The 18,704-nt window shown below is 36.3% G+C and overlaps 1 protein-coding gene, 1 long non-coding RNA gene and 1 other non-coding gene across 5 annotated transcripts; 2 read left to right on the top strand and 1 right to left on the bottom strand.

Moving 5' to 3' along the window:
- The first annotated feature begins 451 nt into the window (after positions 1 to 451).
- Positions 452 to 6,619, top strand: LOC146906151 (glutamate receptor 2.9-like). 3 transcript variants are annotated; one of them, XM_085727053.1, is made up of 5 exons: positions 452 to 956; positions 2,824 to 4,088; positions 4,650 to 4,947; positions 5,088 to 5,432; positions 5,822 to 6,619. In XM_085727053.1, the coding sequence occupies exons 1-5, from the start codon at positions 644 to 646 to the stop codon at positions 5,839 to 5,841; spliced, it is 2,241 nt and encodes a 746-aa protein (XP_085583179.1). In that variant the 5' UTR covers positions 452 to 643; the 3' UTR covers positions 5,842 to 6,619. The 3 variants fall into 3 exon arrangements, with proteins under 3 accessions (XP_085583179.1, XP_085583177.1, XP_085583180.1); XM_085727051.1 differs by having other exon boundaries at positions 5,088 to 5,485; XM_085727054.1 differs by having other exon boundaries at positions 5,088 to 5,547.
- A 2,620-nt stretch (positions 6,620 to 9,239) lies between these two features.
- Positions 9,240 to 9,345, bottom strand: LOC146906150 (small nucleolar RNA R71). Its single transcript, XR_015020975.1, has one exon. It is a non-coding gene; the product is annotated as a small nucleolar RNA R71 (small nucleolar RNA).
- Positions 9,346 to 13,876: 4,531 nt separating this feature from the next.
- Positions 13,877 to 16,849, top strand: LOC146906149 (uncharacterized). The gene is made up of 2 exons (XR_015019988.1): positions 13,877 to 14,026; positions 16,568 to 16,849. It is a non-coding gene; the product is annotated as an uncharacterized LOC146906149 (long non-coding RNA).
- The last annotated feature ends 1,855 nt before the right edge of the window (positions 16,850 to 18,704 follow it).

The following is an 18,704-nucleotide window of genomic DNA, read 5'->3' as shown; positions in this document are numbered from 1 at the left end:
TCCTCATATCAAGTAAAATAATGATGAATATGAGAGGGTGTTTTAAAAACACTTCTCTAATAAATTTCCCAAAACAAAAACTTCTTTAATTGAAAAGGACACCTATCATTATACAAGTCAATTTTATAAGTATAAGTTAGTTCAAATTGAAAACTTAAGATTTAGAAATATATTGTAAGAATATATTGTAAGAAAGAAAGAAAGAAAGAACAAATCAGCGAAGGAAGTAGCTTAGGAAGTTCCCTTTTAAGACCAACCAGAAACAAAGTATTTTTTTAAGCCGCAGTGATTACTCTATTCTGAAATAAGTATGGCATTACTCATGCATAGTCTTCCATTGACTTTTCTCTAGTCAAACATCTAGGTTTTGTTTGTTGTATGACTAATCTAATTGGAGCCACTGGTCCATTTATCATGTAGATATTACTACATGTATATATGTGATATATGGATTAGCTTCTTTATGAACTACATTTCTTCCAAAAATATTCAGGAGACTTTTGAAAAATTATATTATTCTTTCTTCTAGTTGTTTTTATAAGCAAAAATTTATTAATATATTGCAAACCAGCACCAGACATGCAAAACCAATTTATTAAGAATGATTTTTAATACTCATGCACAAGGTCAATAAATCAATATTATGACACTATCTTGGTTGCTAAACATTTCTGGAATGGGAAGGAAATCTTCATTACAATTCAATATTCTGTGCTTCAATATTATCTTGCAATTGTTAGCATGTTCAAGGGTGCAAAGAGGCTATTCCTTAGAGCCACAAAGGACCAATAATATGAGTATAGGTGCTGTTCTTGATTTGGTTTCATTAATGGGAAAACACCAGAAGATAGCAATGGAAATTGCAGTGGAAGAGTTTAACAACCAATCGGGTTCTTCCAAGATGGATTTGCAGATAAAAGATTCACAAGGAAATTCTGCTCAAGTAATTGCAAGTGGTAATTTATCTTCAAACATTTTTTTTGTGACAAACATATTGCTGCATATATAGAGTCACATTTTTTGTTATTTTTTCTTTCAATTGAATATTTTTTTTTCTAGTTTTTGATAAAATTTCATACACTTCTTTTTACTCAATTTCATACATCTCTAAGGAAGATATATATAATTTTCCCTCAACACATTTAGTCCTATATGTAGGACATGATTTTGTTGGATTATTATTGCACATGTCCTTAATCCCACAATTTTTTTTATGGCTTCTATCTTCTTCTCTTTTGTTTTGTTTTCTTTGCCATTTTAAAATTGACTAGTTTTCTTTTTGAGAAATGTTAACTGGTGCCCCTGACCACTCTTTAAGGATCATAAATGATAAGTATATTTATTTAAATGTGTATTGAAAATTGAAATATTTGATTTTTTTTAAATAATAATTGTTTATTTAGGAATACTTAAAAAGTGCTCTGGAAACACTCGTTAACAAGATCATGTATGTGGAACTTCTTAATCTGACCAGATCATCAGACGACATACGACATACTATGTTTTTTGTGACCTTTTATCAACTTTTGAGTAAACTATAAATAATTTTGCGTTTTGAAATTGTAATAGGTACAATTTCTTAGGGCTTTTCTATGATTCTTAACTAAATTCATCATAATTTTCTTAAATCCATATTTTTCTTAAAGTTTGTTATATCCAAAAAAGATGAATTTCTTAAAGTTTGTTATATCAAAAAAATATGTATTTTTTAGTTAAGAGCTATAAAAAAGCACTTAGAGAATTGTATATAAGTTTTGTCCTTTGATATTTTTTTTTTTTTGGCACATGAGTAATAAGTCATATTTTATCCTTTAATATTTGGAAAATCTAGAGGGACAAAAATTAAATTCATAAAATTTTAGATAATATCTTAACGAAAACATGAAAAATTAAAATATCATTACAATCAACCGTTAGTAAGACACTTAGTCAAAAGATAATATCTAGAGAGACATGGTGTTTGTTTTACGAGTGGAGTTGAAACCCAAGGGAGTGTTTGTTGCGATGACTTTAAGAGTTGCGGGTGGTGGCTAGCTGCAGGTTGGAGGGCTCTTTGTTTGTTTTGTTTCCTTCTGCGTTTCTGCTATTTGGTTCTGCGGCTGTTTTCATTTGTAGCTGGTCTTATTTGTTTTGGTTCCCTGCTTGTATGTGCGGTTTGGTCCATACCTATTGGGTGTGTTTGTTTTTCTGTCGCTTAGAGTTGTTAGGTGCATCTTGCACTGGCTCGGCGCTAATAAAATTTGCTGATTCAAAAAAAGAAAAAGACATGTGTTACAACGGTATAAAAACTTTTGGTCAAATAAAGTTACAATGGTATAAAAACTTTTGGTCAAATAAAAATAGTGGTATAAAAACTATGTTAACTTTTTTCCTACATTAAAAGCTCTTCCTTTTCTTGTGAATCTAGCAAGAAGAGAGGAGTTGGGTATGATTCATATTTGCTTAAAAATGGACATACACTCGAGCATAAAGAAAAGAGCTGAAAGCGCAACGAGCACAGCGAAGCGAGAGTCCCTACCCTTTGGGCTTGGCCCAATTCGTTTGTTAAATTATGACTAGGAAGGTTGGGGTGCATGGTCGAAACCTCCTGTAATACGGTTCATGGGTAAACTTATAATCTGGACGGTAGTATTTAAACAAAAATGTGTACTTTAAACCTCAATATTATTTAAAAGAAAACTACAATAGCTACTTTGTTGAAACGTAAGTACAATTGGTCGAACTTGGTAATCTATCACTGTGTCCTAGTACATTTATTTATCTGCTTTCTTTAGAGTCATATTTGTTATTCTAACAAATATTTTCACTCTTCTATAAATATAGTTATGGATCTCTCACAAAGAAACCAAGTGCATGCCATCATAGGAACTATCACACACAATGAAGCAACACTGGCAAATGAATTTAGTGACACAATAAAGAACATTCCTATCATATCTCTAACTTCTTTCATAGCCAAACCAGAATTATTATCTCCAAGATTGCCACATTTCATTCAAGTAGGGGATGATATTAACCTTCACATGCAATGCATTGCAGCAATTGTAGGAGAATTCAAATGGAAAAAGGTGACAGTAATTTATGAACTTAATAATGACTTTTCCGCTGATCCGGGGATACTACTAAGCCTCTCTTATTCACTTAGACTTGTTGGTTCTGAGATTGATAACCATTTAGCTTTTCCTTCGTTATCAACTCTTTCAGACCCAAAATCTATAATTGAAAAAGAGCTTAATAACTTGAAAAAGAAGAGAAATAGGGTCTTCTTGATTGTTCATTCTTCTTTAGAGTTGGCCAACATTCTTTGTGAAAAAGCAAAAGAAATAGGTTTGATGGAAAAAGGTTCGGCGTGGATTATCCCAAATGAAGTTGCTGGCCTTCTTGATTCAGTTAACTCTTCTGTTATCTTCAACATGCAAGGTGTTGTTGGATTTAAAACACACTTCATGGAAATGAATGAGACCTTTAGAAAATTTAAATTCAAATTCCAACGAAAGTTTGCACTAGAATACCCTGAAGAAGATAACATTAACCCAAGCTTCTTTGCATTTCAAGCATATGATGCAACTAAAGCTATTGTTGAAGCTGCAAATAAATCATCACAAGGAAAGTTAAGACTTGAAGAAATCTCCGAAACGAGTTTCTCAAAGAATGGACAATTGCTGGAATCACCAACCTTCAACATAATTAATGTGATAGGGAAAAGTTATAGAGAAATGGCATTTTGGTCTCCATCACTTGGTTTTTCCAAGAACATTGCTGGCTATAATAAGGTAATGGAGATAAATACAAATAATGATGATTCGAATGAAGTTTTCAAAACAGTTTATTGGCCTGGAGAATTATTATCGGTTCCAAAGGGTCACAATAATGAGGAAAGGTTTTTGAGAATAGGAATACCTTCCAATGGTGCTTTTTCTCAGTTTGTGAATGTGGAATATGACCAGAGCAAGAACGAAACTTCCATCTCTGGTTTCTCAATCAATGTCTTTAAAGCCGCTGTTAAACGCTTACCTTATGATTTAAATTACACGTTTTCTCCCTTCGGGGGCTCATATGATGAAATGGTTGATCAAGTCTACAATAAGGTATTGTAACTATAAACTAGTTTACCGGGCTTGATTTTTCGCGCCTCTAGTTTGCTTTAATTACAATTCTGGTCTCTCAGTTTTTAAATGATTTATTCATTTTGAGGCTGAATTTTGATGACGTAGAACACGAGACACTTATGTGGTGGCAATTACCGGGCTTGATTTTTCGCGCCTCTAGTTTGCTTTAATTACAATTCTGGTCTCTCAGTTTTTAAATGATTTATTCATTTTGAGGCTGAATTTTGATGACGTAGAACACGAGACACTTATGTGGTGGCAACTTAGTTGATTATATGACTCTCTAATGAATTCTCACTTAATAATTATGCCATCAATTAAGTTACCACATAAGTATCTTACTTATCACATCATCAAAAGGCAACCCCAAATACTTAGGTGGAGAGATTATCAGGCATTTTTTATTCAACAAAAAAAAAAAACGATCAGACATTTTAAAACGTAGTCGACCAAAATCGTGAAATTAAAATCCTTTTTGTTTTTCTTATTTTTGTTGCTGCTTCTGCTTAATACAGACATAAAATTTTGTTTCTGATGCAGACATTAGATGCTGCTGTTGGTGATACATCAATAGTGGCATATCGATACCATTTAGTGGACTTCTCACAACCTTATGTTGAATCTGGCCTCCACATGGTGGTTACCGAACAACCAGAAAAATCGAAAGAAACATGGATGTTTTTGCATGCCTTTAAAAAAGAGATGTGGTTGATGATGATAGCTATGCATATTTTTGTTGGATTTGTTATTTGGTTGATTGAAAGAGAAGTAAATGAAGATCTAAGGGGATTAGGGTCTATGCTTTGGTTTTTAGTCACTGTACTATTTTATGCACACAGTAAGTCCTTTAACTTGATGTTTTAGCATGTTCATTTGAGTAAATTCCATAGCTAATAAATACCAACATCACTGATATTTACTCATTTTTATTATTTTGAGAAGAAGATTCTTAATTCTTGATACAAATTTAATATGCAGGAGAACCAATAAGAAGACCCTTAGCACGAGTTGTGCTGACACCATGGTTCTTTGCTATTTTCATTGTGACAAATAGTTTCACGGCAAGTTTGACATCCATAACTATTTCACAAGTAAAGCCATCCGTGTTAAATATCGAGACCCTTAAAGAAAGAAATTCCCCGATTGGTTGTGATGGAAATTCTTTTATTGTCAAGTATTTGACTGAAGTACTAAGTTTCAAGCCTGAGAACATCAGAAAATTCAATTCCATTAATGACTACCCTGCTGCATTTGAGAACAAGGAAATAGAAGCCGCCTTTTTTGTCGCACCTCACGCTAAAGTATTTCTAGCAAAGTACTCATGTAAGGGCCTCATCAAAGCAGGGAACACTTTCAGGCTTGGTGGCTTTGGTTTTGTGGGTTTCTCTCCTCTCATTGTCACTGAATTTTTGACATGTTTGGTAGAAGTGAAATTGGGGTAATTTAGATTAAAATTTTAGACCTAATCGATGTTTCCATAAACTAAAACTAATATTTGAACATTCATTATGTGCGCAACACGACTTGCACACAAGGTTTTTAAAAAAAGTTTGCAACCACGATTGTGACCTCATTAGGCATTAGTTGTATTTAACCATATTTTTCTAAAATATACGGACCGAGACTGTAGCTTTAATTTGAAACCTAAACTAAGCATTCTTTTCTTAATTTTTTATGAAACTGATCCGAATTTTGTGTTAATGACTCTATAGGTATTTCCAAAAGGTTCTAGGCTGGCTGCAGACATATCAGAGGCATTGTTGAATATGATAGAGAGTGGAGAAACAGAAGAACTAGAAAAAGATATGTTGAATGAGATCGAGAATGAAAGCAAAGCCAATTGTTCTTCTTCAGAGAGAGAGGGAAAAAATAATTCATCCATAGGCCTTCCGCCTTTCCTTGGTCTATTTTCGATCTGTTCTACTTTTGCTATTCTTGCTTTGTCATATCACATGATTTGTTTGTTGGCGAAAAATGTAGAGACCTTAAAGAACAACACAATATTAACATTAAAACAGTTCTGGAGAATATGGAGATGGACAACCAATTTTTTTTCTCGGTGCTGTTCGAAACTCCAATCAAGGATCATGACAAGAGTGAGTAGTTGCACAGAAACAAGAAATGCAGAAGAGAATGTCACAAATAGCCAGCAAATCCCAGTGGTGATTGAGCTTGTTGATAGTGTACTGGCTGCTCATGCTTCATGAGCATTTCATGTTTCATACTACTGTAAAAATTAGATTATTATGCTGCCAAATATTTAAAGATATTGGATAATTAATTTTACTTAGATACTATGACTGGTTTGGTTGATGGTTTGTAATGAGCTAGGTACAAAGATTAGTTATTTTGTGTTAGTTACATTATAACTAACTTCGGTAATTAATTTTTCTTTTGTTGTTCATCAGTATATATGCATATGTAAATACTAATTATTGTACGAATCATAATCATGATCATGCATATGTAAATGCAGCACTAATTAATTTCTATAAAAGTTTTTGGACTATACATACTTATGAACTCTGATACATATTTGATTTGTCCGGTGAAAATGGATGAGTGGCAACAGTTGTAGATAATGCTCCGTTGTGACAATAACGGTTTTGATGATAAAAAACAATCCAACCTGCTCATAGACAAGTCATCCTTGTGATACCAATTGAAGCTTCGACCACGTAAAGGCAAGTTAATTAAAAAATTATCATCAGTAAATTGGTTGAAATGAGAAAAATATTCAATACGATCGCCCACCACCATCCATCTTCTTCTATTCTCATTAGAGCAGATGGCAATAAAGTCACCTGTAATACACCATGCAACCTCGTGATCAATGTTAATCAAACCACCTAAAGCATCCCATAACAATTGTCTTCCCCCACTACCACAATGAGAATAAGCATAAACAAATCTTAACTAACTATATCATATTTAATGCTATTTGCACATAAATACCTATAAAATTAATGTAACTTTGACCAAGTGATTAAGTTTAAATAGTTAATAAACTCCTTCTACTGACTAATCATTCACGAGAATGATCAGACTTTACTTATATTTCAATAGAACTTCAAATTATTAGGAACCTTGCTTCTAAGAATAACCGAGTTAACACCATATTAATAGCAATGTTACTTTTATTTTTCAATAAACTCTTATATGTTTATAGAACAAGTTTTCATGAAAGACAATTTAGAAAATACAACCTCTTTTTTTTTTTTTTTATTACTTTTAGTTTAGAAGACCATTAAATGAAACTAATATTTATTTTTAGAAGGAGGAGATGTTAAAGAAGTGTATCATATTACTTTGTATTGTTTCTTTGCAGCTTGATGTTACAGATTTCTGGAGGTGGGAGCTTGATCCATCCGAAGGTTACACGGTTTGTGGTGCTTATAACTTTTTAGCTACACGGGTTACTCCTATGGTAGTGATGACATGATGTCATTACGTAATTTTTAGGACTTATTGTGACATTTTGATAGAGTTCTCATGCAAATTATACTGTTCTGGAGTGCAAAAAGCTGAAATATTGAAGTCTGTACAAAGCAAATCGTGCCACGCCAATTTACAGCCTTGCCGCGATTTTGGAAGCAAAATTACAACATCCCTGTTTAAGGCAAATCGCGGCACGCCAATATACAAGGCGCAGCGCGATTTTGATGGGTCAGGCCCAAGACTTCTATAAATACTGCACTCAATCTGAAGAACAGGGGTTACGATTTTGGAGAGCAAAGTGCGATTTTGAGACATCGGAGACGGCTAGAAGGGCGATTTCTTCAACCTTTTACCAATTCATGTATGTTTTATTTCAATCATTGATTATACTATTTGTAAACTCGATTATGAGTAGCTAAATCTCTTAGAGATTAGATCCGAGATGAATCTTTGTAACCCTAATTGACACATGTTGCTGTGAAACTCTATTTCGTGTATGAATTCAATTCTAGTTTATTCAATTCAATTGTTCTTAATGCTTTTTATATCTTGATCACATATAACCTGATTTTGTGAGAACGAATGACCACTGACCATGGCTTTTGATTTAGACCTAATTGAATTGTTCTAATAAACAGGGTTAGTCTAGGAATAGATAATCGTTTGTTAGTGATAATAGGTTAACGTTCGGTAAAACCTTCAAGAATTATTAGACCACCCAAGGGATTGGGGGCTGTAGTTTGAGAAGAGGGTTCTAATTCAAGGGATTGATTAGAGCTATTTTGTTAATCATCGTAAATTAGAAGAAGATTCATAACAAATAGGTGCGGTATACCAATTAGGGGAACTTAGAGGATTCGAAGGATCTGATCTCATCTCTCTCCATATTTTCTTAAGCAAATCTATTTTCTTTTATTTGATTTCATAAAATCAAACCAAATCTACTGCCTAGTGGCAAAACAAAATAAACTTTTATACATCCTATTTTTATAACGCGATTGAATTATTGAAGTTAAAAACAGTCCTCGCAATTTAATTTTCTGTTTTTAATTTTTATTTTTCTGTTTTAGTATTCATTGATTACTTTGCATTGTGTAGTGCTACTAAGGTATTTTGCTGTTTATGCGAGGTAAAGTGAGCTCCGACGATCTCGAATTCAATCCAGAAATAGAAAGGACTGCTAGAGCACTCCGGAAGGCTGTCGGTTGCAAAGGTTGGCTCATTCCGTTCCACCGGGTGTTCGAGAACAAATACCGGAGCCACTCTCAACTGAATCTGAAACATTTGTTTCTCCTAAATCTGCTATCATGGGAGAACCTGCACCAAGACCTAAGCTAGGAGACTACGGGTTAGCAACTCATCGCGGTCAACTGACCCACACTTTTCAACCAGCTAACCCCGTTGCTTTTGACATCAAGACAACTGTTCTCAACGGTTTGAGGGAAAAACAATTCGATGGGACTGAAGCTATGAGTCCGCATGAACACTTGAGCCGCTTTGCTGAAACTTGCGAGTTTTGTGTGCAACCAGCCACCGTGACTGAAGCACAAAAGAAACTAAGGCTATTTCCTTTCACCTTGACGGGAAGAGCAAAAGATTGGTTGCTAACAATACCAAACGGGACTGTCCAAACATAGGAAGAGTTAGAGCTGAAGTTCTTGGAGAAATATTTCCCTATGTCTAAATATTGGGAAAAGAAGACGGAGATCTCTAACTTTAAGCAAGGGGAAGGTGAATCATTATATGATGCTTGGGAGCGATTCAACTTGCTTCTTAAGAGATGCCCTAATCATGAGTTCACCGAGAAACAATATCTCCAAATCTTCACTGAGGGGGTAACACCAAACACTAGGATGTTCTTAGATGCTTCCGCGGGAGGTAGTCTCAAGAGCAAAACTGATCATGAAGTCCAAGCTCTGATAGAAAACATGGCTGGAAATGAGTATCGTGCTGAAGCTAAGAAGAAAGAAAGAGGAGTGTTTGGGGTGAGTGAACAAACTGCTATCTTAGCCAACCAAGCGGCCATGAACAAGCAAATAGAGGCTCTAACTAAGGAGTTTCAAGGCTTCACTTTGGCTCACAAGCAACAACAAGTAGCTGCAATCAAGTGCGACTTATGTGGTGAAGAGCATCCCAATGGTGAATGTGTACCAGAAGGGTCTAGTGAAGAAGCTAACTACATGGGAGGATATCAGAGGCAAAATCAATACTACACTCCAGGAATCAACAAGCATCCCAATCTAAGCTACTCAAATAACAACGCTTTGAACTCTCAGATGCTTGCTCCTCCACAACAACAACAAAGAAAGCCATCAGCTCTTGAGGAAACTATGATGAACTTTATGAAGATGACTCAAGGCAACTTTGAAGAGATGAAGAAGAGTCAAGAAGCTGAAAGAAAGAACAATGAAGCTTCCAGGAAGATGCTTGAAACTCAATTGGGGCAATTAGCTAAGCAATTGGCTGAACAAAACAAAGGCGGATTCTCAGGTAACACTAAAGAAAACCCTAAGAATGAGTCTTGTAATGCTATTGAATTGAGGAGCAAAAAGGTTTTGACACCTTTAGTTCCAAAAGCTCCAAAGAAGGTCGATGATGTAGTAGTTGAGGTGGAGGAAGATAGTGTAGTTGAAAAGAATAATGAGGGTGTAGTTGAAAAAGAAAATGATCATGGAGTAGTTGAAAACGAAAGGAAGAAAAAAATAGGGAGAAAAAAGTGAGAAGTTAATAGATAAGGATTCAATCTTGAGGAAATCGAAGAGTCAAATCTTGAAAGATGGAGATAAACCACAAGTTATTCCATCATATGTGAAGCTTCCATACCCTCACCTAGCCAAGAAGAAAGAAAGGGATGAAGGTCAATTCAAGAATTTCATGCAACTTTTCTCACAACTTCAGGTGAATATTCCTTTCGGTGAAGCTCTCGATCAAATGCCATTGTATGCTAAGTTCATGAAAGACTTATTGACTAAAAGAAGGAAGCCTAAGGATGATGAGAATATAGCACTTTCAGAGAATTGTAGTGCTATTCTCCAAAAGAAGTTGCCACCGAAGCTGAAAGATCCTGGTGCTTTTACTATCCCTTGTTCCATTGGACCGGTAGACATTGGTAGAGCTTTATGTGACTTGGGAGCAAGTATCAACTTGATGCCTCTTTCAATGATGAAGAAGCTTAAGTGTGGGGAACCAAAACCAACAAGAATGACCATTACTTTAGCTGATCGGTCAATCTCTTATCCTTTCGGTGTGCTTGAAGATGTGCTCGTCAAAGTTAATGATTTGGTGTTTCCGGCAGATTTTGTGATCTTAGATATGGCTGAAGATGAAGAAATGCCACTCATTCTAGGAAGACCTTTCCTTGCAACTGGTCGTGCTTTGATTGATATTGAGAAAGGAGAGCTAATGTTGAGATTCCATAAGGAGCAAGTCGTGTTCAATATATTTGACGCAATGAAGCACAAAGATGAAAATCCCAAGTGTTACCGGATTGACGTTGTTGAAGAAATAGTTGAAGATGACTCTTATGAACCTCAACCAACACAACCTCTTGAACGTGCAATTATAAATTCTATAGCAAGTTGTGATGCTGATGAAGATCTTGAAGTAAGTGATTGTATCAAGCAACTTGAAGCAAGCAAACAAGAGTTGGGACCGGTAAAAATAGAAGAATTAATGGGTAAGTACTCTATGGATACTCCTACTTTGAGTGGAGAAGGAGAGAAAAATCCAGAGTTAAAAGAACTCCCTTCTCACTTGAAGTATGTTTTTCTCACCAAAGATGCCTCTAAACCAGTAATCATCAGCAATACCTTGACACCTTTGGAAGAAGAAAAATTAATGAGGGTGTTAAGAGACAATCAAAAAGCTTTGGGGTGGAACATTTCTGATTTGAAGGGTATTAGTCCAGCTTATTGCATGCATAAAATACACATGGAGGCTGAATACAAACCGGTGGTTCAACCTCAAAGGAGACTTAACCCAACAATGAAGGAAGTGGTGAAGAAAGAGGTGCTGAAGTTACTAGATGCAGGTATGAGCTACCCTATCTCAGATAGCTCATGGGTAAGTCCAGTTCACGTGGTGCCTAAGAAAGGAGGAATGACGGTGGTGGCTAATGAAAAAAATGAATTGATACCCACCCGTACCGTCACTGGTTGGAGAATGTGTATAGACTACCGGAGGTTGAATACCGCAACAAGAAAGGATCACTTCCCATTACCCTTCATGGATCAAATGATTGAGAGATTGGCTGGCCAAGCCTTTTATTGTTTCTTGGATGGGTATTCGGGGTATAATCAAATTGCAGTGGCTCCGGAAGATCAAGAAAAGACTGCCTTCACTTGTCCATTTTACATGTTTGCTTATCGAAGGATGCCCTTTGGGCTGTGTAATGCGCCGGCGACCTTTCAAAGGTGTATGCTCTCCATCTTCTCTGATATGATAGAGAAGAACATTGAGGTATTTATGGATGACTTTTCTGTTTTTGGTAAGTCTTTTGATCAATGCTTGTTCCATTTAAATGTTGTACTTAAAAGATGCACCGAAACTAACCTTGTTTTGAATTGGGAAAAATGTCATTTTATGGTAACTGAAGGTATAGTTTTGGGGCATAAAATAAGTGCTAAAGGCATTGAGGTGGACCAAGCTAAAATAGAGGTTATAGAGAAACTTCCCCCACCTGTTAAAGTTAAAGGAGTAAGGAGTTTCTTGGGGCATGCCGGTTTCTATCGGCGTTTCATAAAAGACTTTTCTAAAATTTCCAAACCCCTCTGTAACCTCTTGGTCAAAGAAAATGAGTTTAATTTTGATTCTGAATGTCTAAATGCTTTTTCTTTGATTAAAAACAAGTTGGTGACTGCACCAATAATCATTGCACCCGATTGGGATTTACCTTTTGAACTTATGTGTGATGCAAGTGATTATGCTGTTGGTGCAGTCCTAGGCCAACGCAAGAACAAATTTTTCCATGCAATTTACTATGCAAGCAAGGTTTTAAATGAGAATCAAGTTAACTATTCCACAACTGAAAAGGAATTGCTTGCTGTAATCTTTGCATTGGAAAAATTTCGTTCTTATCTAATAGGCTCCAAAGTCATTGTTTTTACAGATCATGCAGCTCTTAAATATCTCTTGACTAAAGGGGATTCAAAGCCTCGACTGTTGAGGTGGATCCTATTATTGCAAGAATTTGATCTTGAGATTTGTGACAAGTAGGGAGTCGAGAATGTGGTAGCTGATCACCTCTCAAGACTGGAGAATGATGAGGTGACAAAGAAGGAGAAGGCCATCAAGGCCGAATTCCCCAATGAACATCTGTTTGCTATTGGAGAAAGGCCCTGGTTTGCTAACATGGCGAACTTTAAGGCCGGTAACATAGTTCCTAATGATATGACCTATCCTCAGAGGAAAAAGTTCTTCAAAGATGCGAACCACTAGATATGGGATGATCTTTATCTGTTTAAGGTAGGTACTGACGGGTTGATTAGACGTTGTGTTGCAGGTGAGGAAGCACATAGTATCATGTGGCACTGCCATAGCTCAGCTTATGGAGGCCACCATAGTGGAGAAAGAACAACTGGAAAAGTTTTGCAAAGTGGATTCTGGTGGCCCACCCTTTTCAAGGATTGCCACGACTTCGTCACAAGATGTGACAGATGCCAAAGGACAGGTAACATATCAAAGAGAAATGAAATGCCCCAAAAAGGAATCATTGAAGTTGAACCATTTGATTGTTGGGGTATTGATTTTATGGGACCATTCCCTTCCTCTTACTCTTATCTCCATATTCTAGTTTGTGTTGATTATGTAACAAAGTGGGTTGAAGCGATACCTTGTGTTACTAATGATGCAAAAACTGTTGTCAACTTCCTTCAAAAGAATATTTTCACTAGGTTTGGAACCCCTAGAGTATTGATCAGTGATGGGGGGTGTAACAGCCCGATTTTCGCTAGTTTTTATTTTAATTATTTATTTGTGTTTGTTATATGTGCTCTTATGTGATTATTTGCATCTGTGTGTATTTTTGGTTGGGATTCGTAGAATTCGGTGTTAGAAGGGTATTTTAGTCATTTTGGACTTAGGGGTAGTTTGGTCATTTTGAGAGTAGGGGTAATTTTGTAATTTTGAACGAGGATTATTTTTAATGTTTAGTAGGAGTATTATTTTACCAAGTTACTAGAGAGGGTGTAGTAATTATTTTAATTACCATTAAGTGACATTTGGGTGTTAGAATAGAAATGGGTTAGGCCCATTAAGGTTTAAGAGATAAGCCCAATTGAGTAGAGCTAGTATATAAACTCTAGTTGTTGGTGAAACTAGGTTTTACAAACATTTTATCATTTCATTTCATTTGAGAGAAGAGATAGAGATAGAGAGAAGAAAGGGTTTGAAGAGATTGAAGAGGAAGGCTAGAGCTAGAAGAGGGATTCATCATCTAGGAGCTAAATTGAGGCTTGGGTTAGAGAATCTTGGTGCTAGAGGTAAGAGGGTTAGAATTCAACCATAATTCATAACTTTTTCTTTCTTACCCATTTTTGTGAAATTGATGAATTGAATTTAGTTGTTGTAAAATTCGTGCATGATTGTTGTTGTTATGTTTGAGAACATGATTTACATGATAATTGTATGTTAGTATGTGAATTAACATGTTTAAATGCATAGTTGTTGGTGCTTTGTGTTCTTGAGCAAGTTTGATGAGAATTGAAGTTGTAGTGTTAAATTGTGCATGAATTTATGTTCAAATGTTGTTGTTGTTATCTTGACATATGTTGTTGTTGGATTGATGCAATGGGTATCATTGAAATGGTGAATTGGTGATGAATATGTTGTTGTTGTTGAAAGCTGTGGAAATTGATGAATTGGTGAATTTTGATGAGATTAAGTTGAATTGTAGTGTCAATGATTTTTAATGAATGAAACAAGTTGATTATGATGAGTTATGGTATAATGATTTTCTGTTTTTTGTTGTTGTTTGGTAATGAGAAATGGTTTGGGAGAAATCGGGATTTTCATATGAGATTGAGCGTTAACCGTTTTGGAAAATGAGTGTGATGTGAGGTTATGGAAAATGATTTTTGGGATGGTTGAAACTTGAATTTTTCTATACATTATGATAGAGCTAAGTGTTAGGAGAATATAGGCGAAAACGGAATTGAATTTGGGTTAACGGTCGAGATTTTAAGAACGAAATGGCGAAACCGGAAAACCGGGACTGCACAGAACCGCAGCTCAGCACACTGGCTGCTGCCCATTTGCGCCTGGGCGCAGGAAGCCATGCCTGGGCGTGGCTTGGCAGCCCCTCATGGGTGCCTGCCTTGTTGTGTTGTGCTGGGGTGCTTTGGGGCCAATTCCGGACTTCCAAAACCGATTCTTTCGATGTTTTCACTATTTTCTAGACTTTCTAAACCTATGGAAACATCAAAAGAATTGAGTTGAACTTGACTCCTTGGATTTAATCAAGCTTTTTGTTGATTGTTCAAGGAATGTTCAAGAACGCTGATTTTCTGAAAACTTGTTTTCTCAAAAGAATGAAGTAGGGTTAAGTATGTAGGATGTTTATATGACTTCTAAAAATGGTTGTGAATGGTGTCATCAAGTTTAGACTTGTTTTGCTTTGAAAATGAGAATTTTTGTGAAATGTGAAAAGGAAGACGAACCTTGTGATTTTTATGAATTCATCGTTTTTGGCCGATGAAATGCTTATGTAATCTCTACTGCACATATGTGTGACTTGAAAGGATACATGGCATAGGCTATTGAACTCGTTTACTTGGTTTTGGCTTAGGTGCTCAATTAATTTCAATATTATGATTTATGAGACGAACTTGATTGAAAATGATCATTGAGGGCCAATTGCTTATGAACCCTCTATGATTAGATTGATATGATTATGAGATGATGTATGAATGGTTGTTAAGTGATGAATATGATGTTTGTGATCATATGTTGTGATTGTTCTTTTATTTGGAATGTAAGGAACTATGTGGAGATATGAACTATATGATATAGTTGGATGATGATTATACTCGTTGACTTATAGCCGTTGATTATAGCCGTTGAATTGTTTTGAACATATGCATAGTGAATTGAGTCATATGTTCATGCATCATATGTCGTGTCGGATGTTATATCCATATTGCCGTTGACCGGATACTTGTATCCATATTGCCGTTGATTATAGCCGTTGATAATGATGTTTTTGTTGCATCATAAGGTGACGACCTTGGAGGAGTTTGGTACCACATGCATCTAGAGAAGAGTCTAGAACATTGCATGCATTTGAATAATTGATGAGTTGTGTCATAATTGAATATATGACTTGGTGAATTGTGTGTTGGTGAAATTTGGTGAATGTTGTGATTATGTGGATTGGTGTATATGTACATTGGTGGATTTTGTGGATGGTTGTGAATAATTGATTATGCTCTAATTGCATGTCTTATTTGTTTGTACTTATACACTTGGTGAATCTATTTGATGATAATTGATTGGATGATAATGATGAGGTGAGAATTGTATATGTATATACATATATGATGTGGTGATGTTCTTTGATAATGATGATGACTTGCTTATAACTTCGATATGAAGAATTGTACTTGTTGAGATAAGCATGCTAGATGAGTAATGAAGTGAGTAATGTTTTCATTGATTGATGTTGATAAATGATGAGCTTTTGTTGATGACTTGATTAGAGGTTGAATATGTATGCTATGCTATGATAATAATGTGATAGCTTGAAAGGTAAGTGATGGGGGATGATAATAATCATGTGATGCTGGTGTTCTAGGAGGAAGGGTTATGTATATGTGATACGTGTATGATACACTTGTGGAGATGAACTTGGAATGATAATATGCATGTGTTGTGATTACTTATGAATATATGTATGGATTGTTATTCTTGAATATATTCTTTCATTTCCAATGTTCATGATAAATGTTTTTCGTGGATTATGATGATGTAATGCTAACCCTCAGTGGTCTGTGGTGGACCGCCTACCTCTCTGTATGGATGGGTAGACGGCGTGCAGGATGCTTAGTTGTTGCTAGTTGATGCCGAGGAGTGGAGTTCCTCTTGTTCATGCAAGTGTCTAGATTAGGGCTCTGATCTAGGATAGTCTTTGCATGTTGTTTATTTGACTTTGTATTTTGGAGTTGTTGAGATATTCTGTTATCTGATATTTGGATGATACATTTGTATTTAGTTTGGAGATCCAGAGTGTTTATGAATTATATGTTGTTCCGCTGCTATGTTGTGTAACATGATCTTTATGCATGTATGAATTGTGGTTTATTCGGAGACGTAGCATCTATTTCTAGAATATTTCTGATGTATTCGCGCGTTTTACCGCTTAATAGAAATAGGGTGTTACAAGTTGGTATCAGAGCCTGGTTGGTCTTGTCCAGACCAAAACCTGTTGAATTCCCTGTTGTATGCGACATGTATGGAAGTACTGTCGGTACTTGTTGTGTTGTTTCATTCTTTTAGGTGAGTTTGAGCGTAGTGGGGGAGTAGCAGGTTGTTTCAGGTTTGTTGGATCTGGCAAGGGAAGATATCTTTGGCTGCGGAGGCTCAGTTGGTTGTGGTTTGTGTTAAGGTTCCTGTTGATTTTGAGTTGGATCTTGTGTGCCTTCTGTTGAAGCATATGGACGTAATTTTCGGTATGGATTGGATGTTGACTTTTGGTGTTAACATTAATTGTTTGACCAAGAGTATAACGTTTTCTAAGCCGGTGGCTGAGGAAGGTGGGAAGTTCTTGACCGCGGAGCAAGTGAAGAAGTCCTTGGATGGTGAAGCTAGTGTGTTCATGATGTTTGCTTCCTTGAAGGAAAGTAGTGAGAAAGGAGTTGGTGATTTGCCGGTAGTGCAAGAGTTTCCAGAAGTTTTTCCGGACGACATTACCGAATTACCGTCGGAGAGGGAAGTTGAGTTTGCAATTGATTTGGTTCCGGGAACGAGTCCTATCTCGATTGCGCCTTATCGGATGTCTGCATCAGAGTTAGGTGAATTGAAGAAGCAATTGGAAGAGTTGCTTGGGAAACAGTTTATCAGACCGAGTGTTTCTCCGTGGGGTGCTCCTGTATTGTTGGTTAAGAAGAAGGATGGTAGCATGAGATTGTGTGTGGATTATCGGCAGTTGAACAAGGTGACAATCAAGAATCGGTATCCGCTTCCGAGGATTGATGATTTGATGGATCAGTTGGTTGGTGCAGAAGTGTTCAGTAAGATTGATTTGAGGTCAGGATATCATCAGATTAGAGTAAAGGCGGAAGATATATCCAAAACTGCGTTCAGAACGAGGTATGGACACTATGAGTATTCTGTGATGCCATTTGGAGTGTCTAATGCGCCAGGTGTCTTCATGGAGTATATGAATAGAATATTTCATCCTTTTCTGGACCGTTTTGTGGTGGTGTTTATCGATGATATTTTGGTGTATTCTAAGTCAGAAGAAGAGCATGCCGAGCATTTGAAGATTGTGTTGGGAGTCTTGAACGAGAATAAGTTGTTTGCTAAGTTGTCGAAGTGTGAGTTTTGGTTGCGGGGAGTGAGTTTCCTTGGTCATGTGATTTCTAATGGTGGTATTGACGTGGATCCGTCTAAGGTTGATGCAGTGTTGCAATGGGAATCACCTAAGTCTGTTTTTGAAGTTAGAAGCTTTCTTGGTTTGGCAGGTTATTATCGGAGGTTCATTGAGGGATTCTCTAAGTTGGCGTTGCCATTGACGCAGTTGACTCAGAAGGGGCAAGCGTATGTTTGGGATGCTAAGTGTGAAGAGAGTTTCCAAGAGTTGAAGAAGAGGTTGACGTCAGCGCCAGTGTTGATTTTGCCGAATCCGAAGGAATCGTTTGTTGTGTATTGTGATGCTTCTAAGATGGGTCTTGGTGGTGTGCTTATGCAGAATCGTCAGGTTGTGGCTTATGCTTCGAGGCAGTTGAAAGTGCATGAGAAGAATTATCCGACTCACGATTTGGAATTAGCAGCCGTGGTGTATGTGTTGAAGATTTGGAGGCATTATCTGTATGGTTCTAAGTTTGAAGTGTTCAGTGACCATAAGAGTTTGAAGTACTTGTTTGACCAGAAAGAGTTGAATATGAGGCAGAGGAGGTGGTTGGAGTATCTTAAGGATTTTGATTTTCAGCTGAGTTATCACCC

This window comes from Medicago sativa, chromosome 7 (genome assembly GCF_051527215.1).
Source record: "Medicago sativa cultivar Bolivia chromosome 7, Bolivia_mono, whole genome shotgun sequence".
NCBI lineage: Eukaryota > Viridiplantae > Streptophyta > Magnoliopsida > Fabales > Fabaceae > Medicago > Medicago sativa.
This window is presented reverse-complemented; position numbering and strand designations above follow the sequence as displayed.